Source organism: Budorcas taxicolor, chromosome 14, assembly GCF_023091745.1.
Source record: "Budorcas taxicolor isolate Tak-1 chromosome 14, Takin1.1, whole genome shotgun sequence".
Taxonomy (NCBI): Eukaryota; Metazoa; Chordata; class Mammalia; order Artiodactyla; family Bovidae; genus Budorcas; species Budorcas taxicolor.
Window position 1 is genome coordinate 68,269,844 of NC_068923.1, and position 19,255 is coordinate 68,289,098.

The 19,255-nt window shown below is 35.3% G+C and overlaps 1 protein-coding gene across 1 annotated transcript in view; it reads left to right on the forward strand.

Annotated features, from left to right (window-relative positions):
* The window catches only part of NUDCD1 (NudC domain containing 1), an 89,501-nt gene that overhangs the window by 49,705 nt on the left and 20,541 nt on the right, over positions 1-19,255 (forward strand). Inside the window, exon 8 of the mRNA XM_052651919.1 lies at positions 4,463-4,588. Within this exon, the coding sequence (XP_052507879.1) occupies positions 4,463-4,588 (126 nt within the window). The remainder of the gene's footprint in view (positions 1-4,462; positions 4,589-19,255) is intronic.

Genomic DNA, 19,255 nt, shown 5'->3' on the forward strand with positions numbered 1-19,255 from the left:
TGACATTTTTGGGGTGATCTTAAAATATCACAGGGGGTGTGTATTCATATACACTACATATAACCATGGTTTTTTGTTGAATATGTTCCTCCTCTGATAACATTTAAGATAATGTTAAGAATTTGAACAAATACAGCAGTACACCAGAACTTCAGTTATCTCCATTTAACAGATCTTACATCAGCACATTTAAAATGTCTGACTTATTGCCATCTAGAATTACAGCAATGCAGAGGGTTATATAAAGAAGTATTTATACTGTAGAGTTGGTTGCATCCTAAGATAGAAAAGAAAGATTAGAATATTGAAAGTAAATGTCTCTCATAAAAGAAAGCATGACCAAAATGGAGACACAATGTTTCACCTTTTCCAGCATAATGGAAAATTCCAAGAATCACTGGAATTCTGTGTATGACTACAGAACTTCGATTTCATAGCCTTGTTACAAGTCATGCAGACTGCATTTCTCTGTGCTCATTCATTCAGCAAGTATTTTTTGTTATAGGGCTCTGGAGATACAATTATAGAGACAGTAATGGAGGTTTGTTGTGAGATTGTAGATAATTGCTGCTAACTGCCTTTTAAACTTGATGATTTCAAATGAATGTTGTTAGATAAATGACTTATTTATGCCTGAATACTAGTGTATTTGTTTTAAAATAATAGAATTTTGTCATCTCTAACTGAAGGCAGTTTTTGTTTTTCAAATCTTTATACCTTTTCTTGACTTACTGCACTGATTAGAACCTCTAATCCACAGTAAAATAAAATGACTCTCTTACAGACTGCTGGTTTGGTTTACTGGTATTGTTGAAGAACTTTACATCTCTGTGAGGAATATTGGGGTCTGTAGTTTTTGTTTTGTTTTTTTGCTTTTTGTATGTGGATAATGCTGAGTTCATAAAATGAGTAGGGAAGTGTTTCTGTCTTCTATTTCTGGAAGAGGTTGTAGACTTGGCATTATATCTTCTTTAATGTTCGATGAAAGTTGCCAGTGAAACTCTCTGGAGTTTTCTTTTTTTGAAGGTTTTAAACCAAAAATTTAAGTTGTTTAGTAGATATTTGGGGCATTTATTTCAATTGATTTTATTTTCCTTCTTTTTTTTCAGTTTCCAGTTTCGTTCATTTCTGTTATGTCATTTATTACTTTCTCTTTGCTTGCTTTGGACTTATTTTGCTATTTTTTTTTTTTGAAGGTGAAAGCTTAGATGATTTTTTTTTAACCTTCCTTTTGTAATGAAAACATTTAATGCTCTACACTTCTTTCTAAATACTACATTAGCTGCATCCTCCAAATTTTCTGCGTGTTTTCTTAATCCTATTAGTGACTCATTTGATTTGTTGCTGGCTTTCAGTTTTTTTGCCTGGCTGGTTTATTCTTTGTTCTTAAACCTAGGGCAGCACTTTTCACATATCTTAGCTAAAAGTGTGAAATGTTTACCAGGGTTTCTCCTCCTGTGTAGGCCCTGATTTCTAATTTTTGTCTCCAAGTACTTGACAATTATCAAAATTCAGCTTTTTAGCCTTTTATCCACTGCTTTCCCTTGTCTTTTTCAGCTCAGCTTGAAATAGTGGATAGCTTGAGGAAAACAGCATGGAGTCTTGGGTTTTCTTTCCATTCTCTTTTCTCTGTAATCTTGTCTTTTTCAGTACTGGCTGCCTCAATAGTCCTTAGCTTTTAATTTTTGCCCTCTTATTTCTAGTGTTAGTTGCTTCAGTTCTTTGGGACCCCATGGACTGTAGCCCACTGAGCTACTCTGTCTGTGGAATTTACCAGGCAAGAATACTGGAGTGAGTTGCCATTTCCTGCTCCAGGGGATCTTCCCTTCCCAAGGATCAAACCTGCATATCCCATATTGCAGGCAGATTCTTAGCTAAGCCTCTAGGGAAGCCCTGTATGAGTAATTGAAAGGAGGAGGGAGGGAGGGAGGGAGAGTACTTTCTGTTCTGCTGGATGTCCATATCTTCTTGAGTCACTGTAACAGAATGCATGCATGCATGCTAAGTCAACTTCAGTCATGTCCAACTCTTTGCAACCTTATGGACTGTAGCTCGCCAGGCTCCTCTGTCCATGGGATTCTCCAGGCAAGAATACTAGATTGGATAGCCATTCCCTTCTCCAGGGATCGATCTCGAGTCTCTTATGTGTCTTGCATTGGCAGGAGGGTACTTGACCACTATAGCCACCTGGAAAGCCCATGGCTCAGCTCATTGCTGGAATTACCTTCTAACCAGTCACTGTAATCATTGTTTCCTGTGATATTTAGGATGGAGCAGACAACCATAGCTCAGTCAGTTCAGTTCAGTTGCTCGGTCGTGTCCAACTCTTTGCGACCCCATGAACTGCAGCACGTCAGGCCTCCCTCTCCATCACCAACTCTCGGAGTTGACCCAAACTCATGTCCACTGAGTTGGTGATGCCATCCAACCATCTCAGCCTCTGTCATCCCCTTCTCCTCCTGCCCTCAATCTTTCCCAGCATCAGGGTCTTTTCAGATTAGTCAGCTCTTCGCATCAGGTGGCCGAAGTATTGGAGTTTCAGCTTCAACATCAGTCCTTCCAGTGAACAACCATAGCTAGCTGGCTCTATATCTCAGCTGGAAATGGACAGATCTGATAATGTCTGTAACTTTTAGACATTTTGTTTCAGACCCTTGTGGGTTCTTAAATTCTGAATAACATGACTGTATTTTGGCAAACTAGCTATGTGGGCATTGCTATAGAATTTATTTCTGTTACATGCATGTGAATATACAATTTATAACTTGAGTAATCCTTTTTCACTCTTTGAGAGAAAAACATCAAACAGTGATTTTTGCAGACAGTGAAAAATACTAAAATCAGTGATTCCATTTATCTCTGCGTTTAGCTTATTTTTAACTATACCTCTGTGTTTTTGTTTTGGTGGATATTTGTGTGTGTGTTTTAGTGTTGATTGTAGAGATTATGGTGTATGTCTTCAGCTTATCACCATGTGTCTTCAACTCATATCTTGAGTTCATTTAACTCATATCTTGGGAACTTTACAGTATAATTCCATTCCTTCATCCTTTGTATTGCTTTTGTCATTTTATTTCTACTTTATAAACTTAATATGTTACTACTTTAGTCACTTGTCTTTTAAAGAGATTAAAAATGCAGTGTGGAAAAGTCTTGCATTGATCCAAATACTTGTCATTTCCTCTTTCACACTGTTAATTCAGATTTCCATCTGATGTCATTTTTGTCCTGCTGAAGAATTTTCTTTATCATTTCTTGCATTGTAGTTCTGCTGGATAAATTCTTTCTGCTGGATAATTCATTTGTTTTCCTGCAGACATACATATGCAAAAATTCATACCTTTCTTCTTTTAAAGCTATTTTTCTTAAGTGTGTAAGACACTGTTGCAGGGTTTTTTACCTTTCAGAACTTCAAACATACTCCACTGTTTTCTGGCTTGTATAGTTTCTAATAAGTCACCTGTCATTTGTAACTTTGTTCCTCTATTTGTAGTATGATTTCCTCTTCTGACCACTTTAAACTTTTCTCTTTGTTACAAAGAGAATGATTTTATTTTTTTTATTTTCAGCAATTTAATTGTAATGTGACTTACTGTGATTTTTTTCTTAATGTTTGTTATGCTTGAGATTCTTTGACCTGGAAGATTATCATTTTCATCAAGTTTGAAACAAAATTGCCATTATTTCTTCAAATTTTTTTCTATTCTTCTTGCATCCTTCCAAATACTTATATGTTAGACCATTTGATATGGTTCCATAGGTCACTGGGATTCTTATTTTCTGTGTCTGTTTTCAGTTTTTGTCTTCTCTGTGCTTCATTTTTAGATGGACTCTTTTAACTTTCACCAGCGTTTCCCTGGTGGCTCAGGCAGTAAAGAATCACCTGTAGTGTGGGAGGCCTAGGTTTGATCCCTGGGTTGGAAAGATCTCCTGAAGAAGTGAATGGCCACCCACTTATTCTTGCCTGGAGAATCCCCATGGACATAGGATCCTCGTGGGCTACAGTCCATGAGATTGTAGAGTCAAAGACACAACTGATTAACTAAGCACAGCGCAGCACATATTACTATTTTAGAGAGACTTGCATTTTAAGTAGACTCAGACTTACTGGTTGTCTTTTCTTCTGCCATGTCTAATCAGCTGTCAGTACCATCTATTTTGTTTTCCATTTCAGATACTGTATTTTTATATCTAGAATTTCAGTTTAGTTCTTTTTTTATATCTTCTGTATTTCTCAATGTTTGTTTTTCTTTATATCTCTGAGTATATAGAACTTGTTTTTAATAGCTGTTTTCATATCTTTTTCTGCTGATTCTATCACTCTGTTATTTTTGTGACTATTTTTGTTTAAGTTTTTATTGGTCCTGAGTCTGAAATTTAATATTTCATTATTTCTGTAATCTCAACATCTTTAAATATGAAAACATTAATGCTCTTATTGTTGTTTCTTTTCTGGTCCAAGAATCCAAATCCAGATAAAGATAAACCTCCTTGTAATGCTCAAGAGTTAGAAGAATGTGATATTTTCTTTGAAGAGAACTTCAGTTTATGCAGATTTGATGGCAATACATTAAAAACTACTCATGTGGTAAGTTCTTGATAATGATATTTATAAAAATTTGTGAATAGAGAGAAGTTATTCAGATGAAATGATAAGTGACTGACTAAATACTATTTTGCAAAGATTGATTGGCATTTACTGTCTGTGGCAAATTTCTTCATTTCCTAAAGTAGCCATCTTTTCACACCATCACCCGTAATTAAACAAAGTTATATGTTTGGAACTACTGCATAGTGATATCTTTCAGTGGTTTTTTTTTTCTGTGCATGTTTTTTATTTGTAGTTGTGCCTGCAATATATGACAACTTAATATCTAACTGTTCCTTTCATTCACTGTCCTTTTGTAATATTTTTTAGATACTTAACTTTTTTAAAACTAATAGCTGGATATTATGATGCTCAAAGGAATTATAAAAAGGAGCATTTCTGGATTGTACCTGTGTAGAGAAGTGATGTGGAATTGCACACGATCAGTGGATAGAAAAAAGGTGTCACTGAAGCTTATACCAAAATTACTTACTCTTAAGGTTAATTTCTACATCTACTGTGCTCTCCACCCCATCAACATATAACACGAATAACTTCTGAAAAGCACAGAGATAACATTTTGCTTACCACAGTGTACCTAACACCTGCCAAGGGTCCTGATTCTGATAGGTGCTTAAAAACATTTTTAGACTGATTTGTTGGTGACAGTCAATTTGCATGTACTTTCATATCTCCTGTTCTTTTTCTGTCACTCCTCTAATTGAGCAGAGTTCTTGATCATATTGTTTTATGCACTCTGGTCACTTGATCCAAAGCCCAGATGATCAAAGTTGTTAGGTTTTCTTGGCATTTTGCTTCTTAGATGTTTTTTAGTTCTGACATAATCCCATAGATAACTCCCTTATTGTGAGTAAAGAGCCATTACACACTCTTACTGCCTTGGGTTAGATTTTAGAAAATCATTCAAAGTATGACTGATGAAAAACTCTTGAACCTTGACTAACTGTAGACTATTCTTGAAGAATCTGGCCTTTCCTCCTAAACTTATAGTCTTAGGAGCTATAACTTTCAGATACTGCTTCCTGCCTAACTTTTATAGAGAAGGCACCTGATCTTAGATGTCATAAAACATGACTGTTTTAGCTTAGCTTCTCTGAGAATTTTACTTCATCGTAGTATAGTAGTACTAAGTAGTGTTGATCAGTAGTTTAATCTTGGTTACTGAGAGGCATCTAGTTAATGATACTGCTCGTTATTTCCTTTGTTTAACATACTATAAGTTAAAACCAAGGACTAATAGAAGGGGACTGAAATAAAACCTTTATTACTAACAAATTAGGGTACAAATGCCCCATCTGCTGACTAAATCCTAGAATTTAGCAAATAGCACCTAACCTTAGTCACAGGCAGTGCCAAACCAGATCTGGCTGACTCTGGTGGGGCAGTGGAAGCATCTTATTCTCTGAGGTCTCTAGCTCCCTAGAGGAAAAAGTTGATAGAGCCGAGAAGAATATACTCGGAATTTTCTTCTTACATTTACCAACCAAATGTCACTTTACTCCTTAAGGATTTATAGAAGGTGACGTGTTATAGCTGTGGACCTTCTCAGTGTCATAGAAATGTACATCAGGAGTGGGGAAGAAGTATAATACATAATAAACAGGGATAATCCTTCTAACTTTGAAAAAAATTGGATCTGTAGAACTGTATTTCATCTTTTTATTTTGCAGATCTGTTAGGCTATAGTAGGTGAGGTTTACATGAGATCAAAGATAGAGCCAGTATTAGAAACTAGATCTGTGGACTTTGAGGATGTTTCACCATAATTTTCCCTAAATACCAGGATCATAAATTATAATTTCAAGATTCTAAACCACTACAGTCTGAATAAAATGTGTTCCCATAGAGCATGAATGACAGACTTATTATAAGCAGATCTTATCTTTAAGAAATATATAAACAATCCCTCATTACATCACAGTTTATAGGGACAGTGTTTAATTACATATTGCAGCATTTTTTACATACTTTAAATATTTAATCAGAGTTCAGTGTTAATATCTTATTTAAGTATAATAATGTATTCTGCTCCTTTGTTATAAATTAATTGACCAGATATAGATGGGTTTATTTCTGGGCTGTCTGTTTTGTTCCATTGATCTATGCATCTGTTTTTATGCCAATACTTTACTGTTTTGATTATTATAGTTTTGCATTATAGTTTGAAGTCAAGGAACATGATGCTTCCAGCTTTGTTCTCTTTCTCAGGATTGCTTTAGCTGTTTGGGGGTTTTGTGGTTCCATACAAATTTTAGGATTGTTTTATTTCTGTGAAAAATTCCATTGGAATTTTAGGGAGATTGCATTGAATCTGTAGATTGCTTTGGGTAATATGGACATATTAACATTATTAATTCTTACAGTCCCTGAGTACATTTATTTATGTTTTCAGTTTGTTTCACCATGTCTTACAGTTTTCAGTGTACTGGACTTTCAGCTCCCTGATTAAATGTATTCCTAGGTATTTTATTCTTTTGGATACAACTGTAAATAAGGTTATGTTCTTAATTTCTCTTTCTGATAGTTCATTATTCGTGTATAGAAATGTAACAGATACCTGTTTATTTTTGTATCATGCAATGTTACTGAATTTGTGTATTAGTTCTGACAGTTTTTTGGTGAAATCTGTAGTGTTTTGTAGATACAATATCATATCCTATCTGTAAAGTGACAGTTCTATTTCTTTTCAATTTGGATGTCTTTTCTTTTTCTTGCCTAATTGCTCTTCTAAGACTTTCAATAGTATGTTTAATAGAAGTGGGAAGAGTGGCTATCATTGTTCTTGATCTTAGAACAAAGCTTTCAACTTTTTACTGTTGAGTATGATGTTAAATGGGGGCTTGTCATGTATGTCTTTTATTATGTTAGGCTAAGTTTCTTCTTGAGGGTTTTTAAATAAACACACAAGAAGGGGTTTGTTTCAATAAACCCTTCAATAAAGGGACGTTGAATTTTGTCAAGTGCTTTCTGCATCTATTGAGATGATAGTATGATTTTTATTCTTCATTTTGTTAACATAGTATATGATTGCATTTATTGATCTGCAACTACTCAACCATCGTTGTAGCCCTGGAATAATTAAACGCTTTGTGTTGTATCATCCTTTTAATGTATTGAATTTTACTTGCTAGGCTTTTCTTGATTTTTTCATCTGTGTTCATCAGGGATATTGGTGTGTAGATTCCTGTTTTGTGGTGTTATTCTCTGGGTTTGGTATCAAGGTAATGCTGAGCTACCAAAATTAGTTAGAACACGTCCCCTATTCTTCCCCCTCCCCAAAAAGAGTTTGAGACGAACTAGTATTAATTCTTTAGATGTTTGGTAGAATTATTAGTGAAGCTACCTGGTCCTGGACTTCGGTTGAGATGTTTTGATTACTCCTTACTAGTAATTGGCCTGTTCAGATTTTCTGTTTCTTCATGATTCAGTTTTGGTAAGTTTGTTCATTTCCTCTAGGTTGTCCAATTTGTTAGCATATAATTTGTCCATAGCAGTTTCTTATACTTCATTGAATGTCTGTGGTATGAGGTGTAATGTCTCCTTCATTTCTGATTTCATTTATCTTTTTTCTTGGCACATTTACCTGAAGCATTGTCAATTTTGTGTATTTTTTTCAAGAAATCCATTCTTAGTTTTATTGATCTTTTCATTGTCTTTTTTATTTCATTTATTTTTACTTGGATTTTTGTTTTCCTTCCTTCTACTAACTTTGAACTTGGTTAATTTTTAGTTCCTTGAGATGTACAAGTTAGGTTATTTGGGATCGTTCTTATTGTAGGCAGTTATTGGTATGAATTTCCCTCTCAGAACTGCTTTTGCTGTGTTCCATAAGTTTTGGTGTATTGTATTCACATTGAATTTAATCTCCACATATTTGTAAATGTTTTGAGTTTTTGTCTTATAGTTGATATCAAGTTTTTTGTGGTCGCAAAAGATCTTGATACTATTCAGTTTTATTAATTCCTGTGTTTTAGCCTAACATGATCTATCCTATAGAATATGCCATGCATGCTTGAAAAGAATGTTTATTCTGTTGCCTTTGGGTGGAATGTTCTGTTTATATCTATTAAGGCCATATGGTTTAATGTATCTTTTAAGGCCAATAGTTCCTTATTAATTTTCTGTCTGGATAATATGTGCATTGGTGAAGGCAGCTTATTGAAGTCCCCTGTTACTATTGTATTGCTGACCCTGTCTCATTTTAGGTCTGTTAATGTTTGCTTTATATAGACAAGCATGCTCCTATGTTAGCTTCATAAATAAGTACAAATTTTTGTTGGACTGACCCTTCTGATATAAGTGAGCTACCTCCGCTTTGTTTTGGTTTGCCTGGAATATCTTTTTCCATCTCTTTACTTTTAGTCTTCATGTTTCCTTATATGCAGTGAGTCTCTTATAGGCAACATATAAATGGTTCAAGTTTTTTAGTTCATTCATCCACTCTGTTGATTGATGGTTTTATTTTAATCAGTTTACATTTAAAGTAATTAATAATAATACATTTTCTGTTTTGCAGTTGCTCTTTTCCTTTCTTCTTCCATTGATTACTTCTTTTGTGATTAAATTATTTTCTCTAGTAGTATGTTTAGATTCCTTTATCTTCTTTATATTTACTTGAGGTTTTTGGTTTGTGGTTACCATGAAGCTTACATGAAACAACTTATGTTTATAACAGTCTATTTTAAGTTTATAACAAGTTTGAACAATTCTAAAGCTCCAGAACCCCTACCCCATGTTTTGTTTCTCATCTCAAAATTTACATCTTTTTATCTTGTTTGTGTATTAGTTGCTTAGTCATGTCTGACTTTTTGCAACCCCATGAACTGTAGCCTGCCAGGCTCCTCCATCCTTGGGATTTTCCAGGCAAGAATACTGGAGTGCATTGCCATTTCCTTCTATTGGGGATCTTCCCAACCGAGGGCCTGAACCTGGGCCTCCAGCATTGCAGGCATACTCTTTACTGTCTGAGCCACTAGGGAAGCCCATTTATCTTGTTTATCCCTCAGCAAATTGTTGTTTCTTTATTTTTACTACTTTTGTCATACTATCTTTATAAATTAACCCACGCCCTTTACCACTTAGATTATTCAGAATTTTACTATATTCTGTACATTTGCCAGTGAGATTTATACTTTTATGGTTTTCTTTTTACTAATTAGCTCCATTTTGTTTCAGCTCAAAGAAGTTTCATTGACATATCTTATTAGGCTGGTCAATTGGTGATGTACTGTTTCAGTTTTTGCTTGTCTGGAAAATTCTTTCTCTCTCCTCCCATTCTGAATGACAGTTTTGCCAGGTAGAGTACTCTTGGCTGGAAGATTTTTCCTTTCAGCACTTTGAAGTATTGTGCTACTTCCTTCTGGCCCCCATAGTTTCTGCTGAAAAAATCTGCTCATAGTCTTATGGGGTTTCCTTGTATGTAAAAAGTTTTTCTCTTGCTCCACCTTTTAGCTTTTGACACATTAATTACAAGGTGTCTCATGGGTCCGACTTTGGGGTCTCCATATTTGGAACTCTATGGGCTTCCTGGGTCTGGTTATCTGTTTCCTTACCCAAATAATGGAACATCTCCACCAATCTATCTTCAAAAAGTTTTCTGTCACTTTTTCTCTCTCTCTTCTTCTTCTGGGGTTCCATGATGTAAACGTTAGTCTGCTTGATGTCGTCCCTTCAGCTGTCTTCACTTTTTCATTGTTTTTCCTTTTTGCTGCTCTGATTGAGTGAGTTGAACTATCCTAAGTTTGACCTCAATGATCCTTTTTTGTCTTCTCATCTTTAGTTTATTCAGTTATTGCATTCTTCAGCTCTGTGACTTTTATTTGACGCTTTCTTTTATCTTCTAAAGCTTTATTGAAGTTCTCACTTTGTTCCTACCTCTCTCAGTCTTGGTGGGCATCTTTATGACTATTATTTTGAATTCTTTTATCAGTTAAATCACTTACAGCTGTTTCATTAAGGTCTCTTTCTGAGGTTTTATCTTGGCTTTCCCTTTGAAACATATTCCTCTGTTTCTTCATTTTCCTTGACTTTCTGTGTTGGTTTCTGTCCATTAAATAAAATAGCCACCTCTCCTAGTTAAAGGAGTGGTCTTATAAAGGAGATGAAACTTAATTGTTGCACTCTGCCCTTAGTTTTTTGTTGCCTCTCAAACTTTGTGATTGTCCAAGCATCTTATTTTGGCTTTCAGTAGTTGAGGGTGTGGCAAGACCTATTAGCATCCCAAAATGGAGGATCTCAGTCAGCACCTGAATTCAGTCTGGTTGGAAACCAGACCCTCAGACATCAGCTTTTAAAGTATGCAAATATGTACAGTCCTGTGGACTGCAGACGTAAGTCCCACTGTACACCAGAGCCAGATGATCTAGAGGTGTACCCTGGGCGACAGTCACAAAAATTGGGACACCAGATGAGTATACAAGCTCCTGTCCTAGAAATACCAGTGACCTAGAGTAAGGCAGAGGGAATGTGCAAAGATGGCGACCACTGGCCTCAGCCTCCAAAAAACAACTCAGTAAGCTTTTAGATACGTCACCCGAGAAGCCTATCGCTACTCTGAAGCTCTAGGACAGGCAGAGTCCTTTTCACAGAAAGACTGGAGTGTATCTTGCCATCTGCATTAAGCCCTGATAGTGGTAGCCAACCAGGAACTGTCTCTAATTGCTATAGTCCCACGGTACCAGGAACACAAGCCGCACTGACTACCAGACCCAGGCCAACAGTGAGCATCCCCTGGGCGGCAGCCACAAAAACCAGGGTACTAGATGGGAAAGCAGGGGCACCAGATGTATGTACAAGGTTCTCTCTGGGAGATACTGGTGCTCTGAAGAGATGCAGAGGGAGCGTGCAGGAGATGGTGCTTTCTGGCCTCTGTCCCTGAAGTGTATTTCAGGAGGCTCCTAGATGGGTGTTGAATTAAAAGCCTGCCCCTCTTTCATGGGAGGAGGTGAGTCAGTATCCTTTTTCATTTCTATCTTGAACCAGTATCTCAGTTGAGTTAAATTTGAGGCCAAAGTTTTTCTGTATAATGACAAGCATTTGACTTTTCTATTATTAGTCACTTTTTATGAATATAGGCCAAGATTCCATGAAATAAAAATGCATAAACATGGATGTTTGGGAATAAATGGACTGATAATAACTGGAACATCTCCAACAAATAATACTCAGTCCATCTTCTTTTAAAAAACAGATGTGGTAGGTCAGTGTATTGTGTGAAAATCAAGGTCTAGGTGGTTAAATGTAGCTTGTACAAAAATAGTTTCTTATTATACCCAAGAGCTACTACTTGGCTAGTCACTGGGGAGAGGAATGAAGGAGGCTCTAGCATTGTGGCTATTCAGTAGTACATCCATTTTAGGCTTCAAATACTTGGGTAATTTGTACTCTTTTTTGCAGTGTTTATTTCAAGTTTCTCTTCTTTATTTCATTTGTCATGACTTCGGACAATTTAAAATTACCTATACATGGAAAGGTCAGTATATGTCCTAATTTTAGAGGAGGAGAAGTACTAAAACAGAAAGGTCATAACTCTATATTGTAAATGACAGGTTTTCCAAAATATAAATTCCCTGAATGAAATGTAAATCAGGGTTAGAATTTGGCATTTGGAAAGTAAAATGTTAAATGCATATGTGTAGCAACATAATAAAGAGAAATATTAAATTTCAGAATTGAAGAAGAAAAGTAATGAGATGTGATTTCTGGGGTGTAAAGCTCAAATCAGAATTTAGATATAGTTGAAAATGAATTATTTTAACTTTCCTGTAAGCTTTTTTCCAAAACATTAACCACTAGCCACATAGCTTTCAAGCAGTTGAAATGTGGCTAGTTGAGAGGTACTGTAAGTGTGAAATATACAAGATTTTGAAAACTTAGCATGAAAAAAAGAATATGAGATATATTAATAATGATTTTTATATGAATGTTCATGTTGAAATGATAATTGATTAGGTTAAGTAAAATACATTTATTAAAATTAATATATCCCATTTCTCTTTACTTTTTAATATGACTACTAGAAAACTTAAAATTTTGTAAGTGCCTTGCATTTTATTACTGCCAGGCAACACTGATCAAATTAAATATAGCCTTGAACCATCAAAAGGTGATAGGATGTTTTTAAAATATTAAACTACAGTGAATTTTCTAGGTCATGTGGTGTTTGTCATTCACTGCTTAAAACATGAGAATGAAACATCTGAAAAGAATATTTGTAACTTACAAGTCATTGAGACGGTAAGCAGAGGAAGTACAAACAGGAAATAATTCTTTTAGATTAATGTCATTAAGAAAAATAGAAATTACATGTATTCTGTATCCTAATTCTTTCAAAAAGATATTAAGAGTAGGCTCAGAGTTTATAGAGGAAGGAAATACATTTAGGAAGTATCTAAATCAGTGGTTCTCCAGCTTTCAAGCTCCTTGGGGTACTGAATTTATAATTTATTGATTACATCAAATTTGACTATAGTAGCAATCAAGCTATGTAATAATTCCCCTGCTTTCATGATCAGAGTAGATGTATATCTCTGTTACAGTGTCTGAAAATGGAAGGATACATATCCTACTGCTAGTTGTTACTGAATCTGACTAGATTGATGAAGAGGTGTTCTCTTTTGGAAGAGTTAGCAACTACCAGAGCACCATTCAAGCAGCTGGCTATGAATCAGCTTCTTCCCTGGAAGCAGTCTGCACCCCTGTCCCCAATTCTTCCTAATTACCAGGCAGTAAAGGAGGGGACTATTCATTGCCTGATTTACTGTACAATTTGATCTGCATGTTTGTTACCAGTCCCCACAGACTTCACTCGGATTGTATAAGTTAAACCATAAGGCCCTCATGTTTTCTAAGAGAGCCATGGCTCTGTCAGCATCCATTCTCTCCAAAATGGCAGTAGGTTTGAGATTTTTAACTTTCCTGTAACCTAACAAGTTAGTCTGCCACCGTTTCATAGATGCTGGTAAAAAACTCAAGACTTGGGTCAGAAAGGACAGTTTTATTACTGACAGTAGTAACATTAGCTAGAGTATCAACACTTGGACGAGTCCCGGAGCCCCAATTCTGCAGTGTAATATGGAGGTAGCCAGAAAACTTGTGTGCTTCGCTCAGGAGAGAAAGAGTATGCTACTTGTTTACTAACAAGTCTAATTTTTGCTCTGGAGGGAGACCATTTATCTTCCAAGGTTGGTTGTTCTAACACCACCATGAGATAGTAGTCTAGAACACATTAGTGCCTCTGCCAGAAAGATGTGCAGAAATGCAAGAATTTTTAGAATAATTGTTTTCTTACAAGTTAATGTTTGGGTATCACGGGAATGTTGGTGTCATAAGTGTGATTCAAATGAAAGCACTTCAGTTTCTTTCAGGGTTATGAAAATATAATAGATAATGTCAATTGTTTGTTGCCAATTGTTATTATTGATGTTACCTGTGATGGACCTATTTGAAATTGTCTTCAGTTCATTTTTACCTTCTTTTCTCTGCAAAGAAAGATTATTTTAGTTGCATATCACATACTTTTTGATTCTTAAAATTTCTACATAGTATCAAGCCCTCAGTCCACTAGAATTTAGCCTTTCCCTTGAGGTATCAATGGAGAAGGAAATTGCAACCCACTCCAGTATTCTTTACTGGAGAATTCCATGGACAGAAGAGCCTGGTGGGCTATTGTCCATGGGGTCACAAAGAGTCAGACATGACTGAGTGACTTAACACTTGAGGTATCAATGAGATTGTTACTTGACTGACCATTTTTTCTTAGAATATGAATTCATATATACAGAGCATCTTATGGGAAGATATTCTTAGATGTTTTATTTTAGATAGAATATTTAATAAACTTTCATCTGAAATCTTATAAAGTACAAGGATATTTTCAGAAATTATCTTAAGTGCCAAGTCCCACTTAGAGGACTTCTTTCTTTATTCTCCAATCTTTTTCCCAGGGAGATTGCCCCTTACACTCCAGATAAGAGAAAGTCTTCATGTTTCTAGCTGGATGATTTGATAAATACTTGATTAAAAAATGCAGTTTCTTTGTTGTTATGGACAATAAATCTAACACATGAATACAATTAGCACATCCTTGATATGTGACAAGGATGATACTACAATATAGTGGGGGGAAAGATGTTCAAAATAAATGGCTTTAGTCTGTTAGATAGCCATAAGAAAAGTAATTTATTGACATTTACATCACACCATATGCAAAAATCAATTATAGATGGATTGCATGTCTATACAAGTGTGTAGAGGAAAACAGAAATTTTTGTGGTCTTGAAATAGGTAAAGATTATTTGGACAGGGCATATAAACAGTGTAAAAACACAAGTGTTCAGTTGGATCAAAATTCAGAACATCTGTTTATCAAAAGATAACATTATGAGAGTATAGAAGGAAACTTGCAGTGAGGAAGAGATACTTGTAATACACATCTGTGGCAAATGGTTCGTATCTAGAACAGGATAAGAACCTACTGGTTACCTGCCCCCACCCCATTGGTAAAAGAGTTTTGTTGAAATAAGAACTATAATACAAACAGGTGAATGGTTTTAAAAGAGACCATATGGCCCTTAGCCATGAAGTTTTTACTGTCTGACCCTTTAAGTAAAAGTTTGCTGATCCCTTGTTTAGAGAGTGCTATATTGGCTTGATTTCTATAGCTTTGTAGTGGTCTTGCTATCAGATAGTTCTAGTCTTGGATCTTTGTTTTTATTTTCCTAAATTGGTTTTGTTTTTGAAAAACTTACAGTCAGCTTTTCAATTTGTACAGAAATATTTGCTCGGATTTTTATTGGAATTGCATTTAATTTGTAGGCCAACTTTGAGAATCGATACCTTAATAATGTTGTGTCATTTATGGACATTGTATGTCTCCATTGACTTAGGTTTGTCGTAATGTTTCTTGGCGATATTTTGAAGTATTTAGTGTTCAGTTTAATACCATTATTTCATATTATGGAAGCTATTGTAATTAGCATATACTTCTCTAGATTTCCAATATGTTTTGTCTTTTACACAGAAGTAAAGTTCATTGACTTTGTATTGTAACTTTTATAAATTCTCTTTTTCTAGTGCTTTTTGGTAGATAAGTATATTTATGTACAGGATAATGACTGAATAAAGATAGTTAAAATTCTTTTTCTTAATGTGCTAAGTAGGACATCAGATGCAATGTTGAATTTCAATGATGGGAGTAAAATTCTTTATCTTATTCCTGGTCCTAGGAAGAAAGATTGAATACTTTACCATTAAATATGATATTAGGGTTTTCATATGTTAGGTTGAGGAACTCACCTATAGTCTAGTTTGCTGAGATTTTTATCTTTTTAATCATGAATTTTGGTAAATTTAAGTACTTTTTTGGGCATGTGCTTTGATTATGTGAATTTTGTCTTGTATTCTGTTAATATGTTCAGTTTTATCATTTAATTTTAAAAAAATTGAAAGCATTATTTTAAGGATTTTTATTTCTATATTCATAAGGGATATTAGTCTGTGATTTTCTTGTAATTTTTTTCTTCAAATAACAGTAATTCCATCCTGTTGAATTGAAAGGTTTTATTTTCTGATGGAGTTTGTATAGGATGGATATTATTTGCTCTTTAAGTGTTTGGTAAAATGTGTCACTGAAAATACCTGTACCTGGAGTTTTTTGGTGGGAAGGGATTTAATTGAGGTTAGCTTTGTTAGTAGATACAGAGCCATTCTGATTTTGTTTCCTCTTTAGCTTGTAATGATCATTGTTGTCCTTCATATATTAATCCATCCCATCCAAGCTGTTGAATTTATTGGCAAAAGTACTTCAAAATACTCTCATTGTCTGTTTAATGTTTACAGAATTGTAGTAATGGCTCCTCTTTTGTACTTCGTTATATGTTTACTCTCCTCTATTTTCTGTCAGCCTTTATATCAATTTATCAATTTTATTAATCTTTTAAGTTACCTATTTTGATTTCATTGATTTTTTTACATTATTTATCCATTTTGTATTTTATTCATTTTTCTCTTACTATTTTATCTACTAATTATGAGTTTAGTTTATTCCTCTTTTTCTAGCTTCTTAGGTGAAAACATAGGTAATTGGTTTGTAGCACCTCTCCTCTGATAAATGTATTTAAACCAATAAATTTTTCTCAAAGCACCGTTTAAACTCGGTTCCATATAATTTGATAAGTTACACTATTTTGGTTCAGCTTAACATATTTTCTAATATCCTTTACTCTTTTCTTTGATTCATTCTTATTTATAAGGTTAGGTGTTTTAATTTCCCATTTAGTAGGGATTTTTTTGATGTGTGTGTGTATTCTTAAACTAATTTCTCACTAACTTCATTGTGCTTATTAGAGATAACCAGTCTTTTAAAATTTACTCAGACTTGTGTATAGCCCAGTACATGGTCTCTGTAGGCAGTTTCTCCATTTATACTTGAAAATATGTACATGCTGTAGTTGGTTGACCTCAATTTGTGTTAGGTCAGGTTGTATTAGGTTAACTAGTTGAGGGGTGGTTTTGTTTGTAATTACTGTCAGAGTTGATTTATAACGTTGTAAATTAGTTTCAAGTGTACAGCAAAGTGATTCAGTTGCACATATACATATATCTATTCTTTTTCAAATTTGTATTCCATTTAGATTATTATAGAATATTGAGTAGAGTTCCCTGTGCAATACAGTAGGTCCTTGGTGGTTATCTGCTTTAAATATAGTAGTGTGTATTTGTCAATACCAGGCTCCCAAATTCTTCTCCCTCCCCCACCTTTCCCTTTTGGTAACTATAGTCTGTTTGCTAAACCTGTGAGTGTTTTCTGTTTTCTAAGTAAGTTCATTTGTGTCATTTTTTAAGATTTCACATATAAGTGATGTATTTGTTTTTCTCTGTCTTCACTTAGTATGATAATCTCCATCCATGTTGCTGCAAATGTCATTATTTCATTCTTCTTAGTGGAATATTCCATTGTATATATGTACCACATTTTCTTTATCCATTTGTCTGTTCATGAACATTTAGGTCCTTCCATGTCTTGGCTATTGTAAACAACGCTGCAGTGAACACCAGAGTGCATGTATCCTTTCTGACCATGGGTTTCTCTGGATATTTGCCCAGGAGTAGGATTGCTGGATCATATAGTGGCTCTATTTTTAGTTTTTAAGGTATCCCCATACTGTTCATAGTGGCTGTACCAGTTTACATTCCCACCCACAATGCAGGGGAGCTCCCTTTTCTCCATACTTTCTCCAGCATTTATTATTTGTAGACTTTTAATGAAGGCCATTCTGACTGGTTTGAGGTGACACCTCATTGTTGTTTTGATTTGCATTTCTCTAATAATTAGTGATGTTGAGCTTCTTTTCATGTGCCTCTTGGCCATTTCTATATCTTCTTTTCTCTCTCTCTCTCCTTTGAATGCACAGCTTGCAGGATCTTAGTTCCCTGACTGTAGATTGAACTTGGGCCCCTGGGAGTGGAAGTGCTTGCTGAGTCCTAACCACTGTACTGCCAGGAAATTCCCTGTATGTACGTCTTTTTTGGAGTAATGTCTGTTGAGATCTTCTGCCCATTTTTTGATTGGATTGTTTTTTTGCTATTGAACTGCCTGAGCTGTTTGTAAATTTTGGAGATTAATCCCTTGTTGGTTGCATTGTTTGCAAATATTTTCTCCCATACTGTGAGCTATCCTTTCATTTTGTTTGTAGTTTCCTTTGCTGTGCAAAAGTTTTTGAGTTTAATTAGGTTCCATTTGTTTATTTTTGTTTTCCATTTCTTATTTATTTTAAAATAATAAACTATTCTTTTACTTTCCGTTACTCTGAGAGACAGATTGAAAAGGATATTGCTGCAGTTTATGTCCAAGTGTTCTGCCTATGTTTTCCTCTGAGTTTTATATTATCTGGTCTTATATTTTGGTCTTTAATCCATTTTGAATTTATTTTTGCATATGGTGTTAAAAAATGTTCTAGTGTCATTCTTTTGCATTTAGATGTCCAGTTTTCCCAGCACCACTTATAAGAGACTGTCTTTTCTCCACTGTATATTCTTGTCTCCTTTGAAGTGAAAGTCACTCAGTTGTGGCTGACTCTTTGTGACCCCATGGACCCCAATTCTCTGTCCATGGGATTCTCCAGGCAAGAATAATGGAGTGGATTGCCATTTCCTTCACCAGAGGATCTTCCTCACCCAGGGATTGAACCGGGTCTCCTGCACTGCAGGCAAATTCTTTATTGTCTGAGCTACCAGGAAAGCCCAAAAGGTTCCTGAGACCTCTTTCTTCCTTGCTGTTTTTTGAGGCCCAAGAAGATCGTGCTGTTTTCTGTTTTCTGTGTTAATACATTATGTGTGCTGTGCTTAGTCACTCAGTCATGTCTGACTCTTTGCGACCCCATGGGCTGTAGCCCACCAGGCTTCTCTGTCCATGGTGGATTCTCCAGGCAAGAATACTGGAATGGGTTGCCATGCCCTCGTCTGGGGGATCTTCCTGACCCAGAGATCGAACCCAGGTCTCCTGCATTGCAGGCAGTTTCTTTACCATCTGAGCCATCAGGGAAGCCCATGAATTCTGGAGTGGGTAGCCTATCCCTTCTCCAGGGAATCTTCTCAACCCAAGGATTGAACCCTCCTCTCTTGAATTGGCTGACAGATTGTTTACCC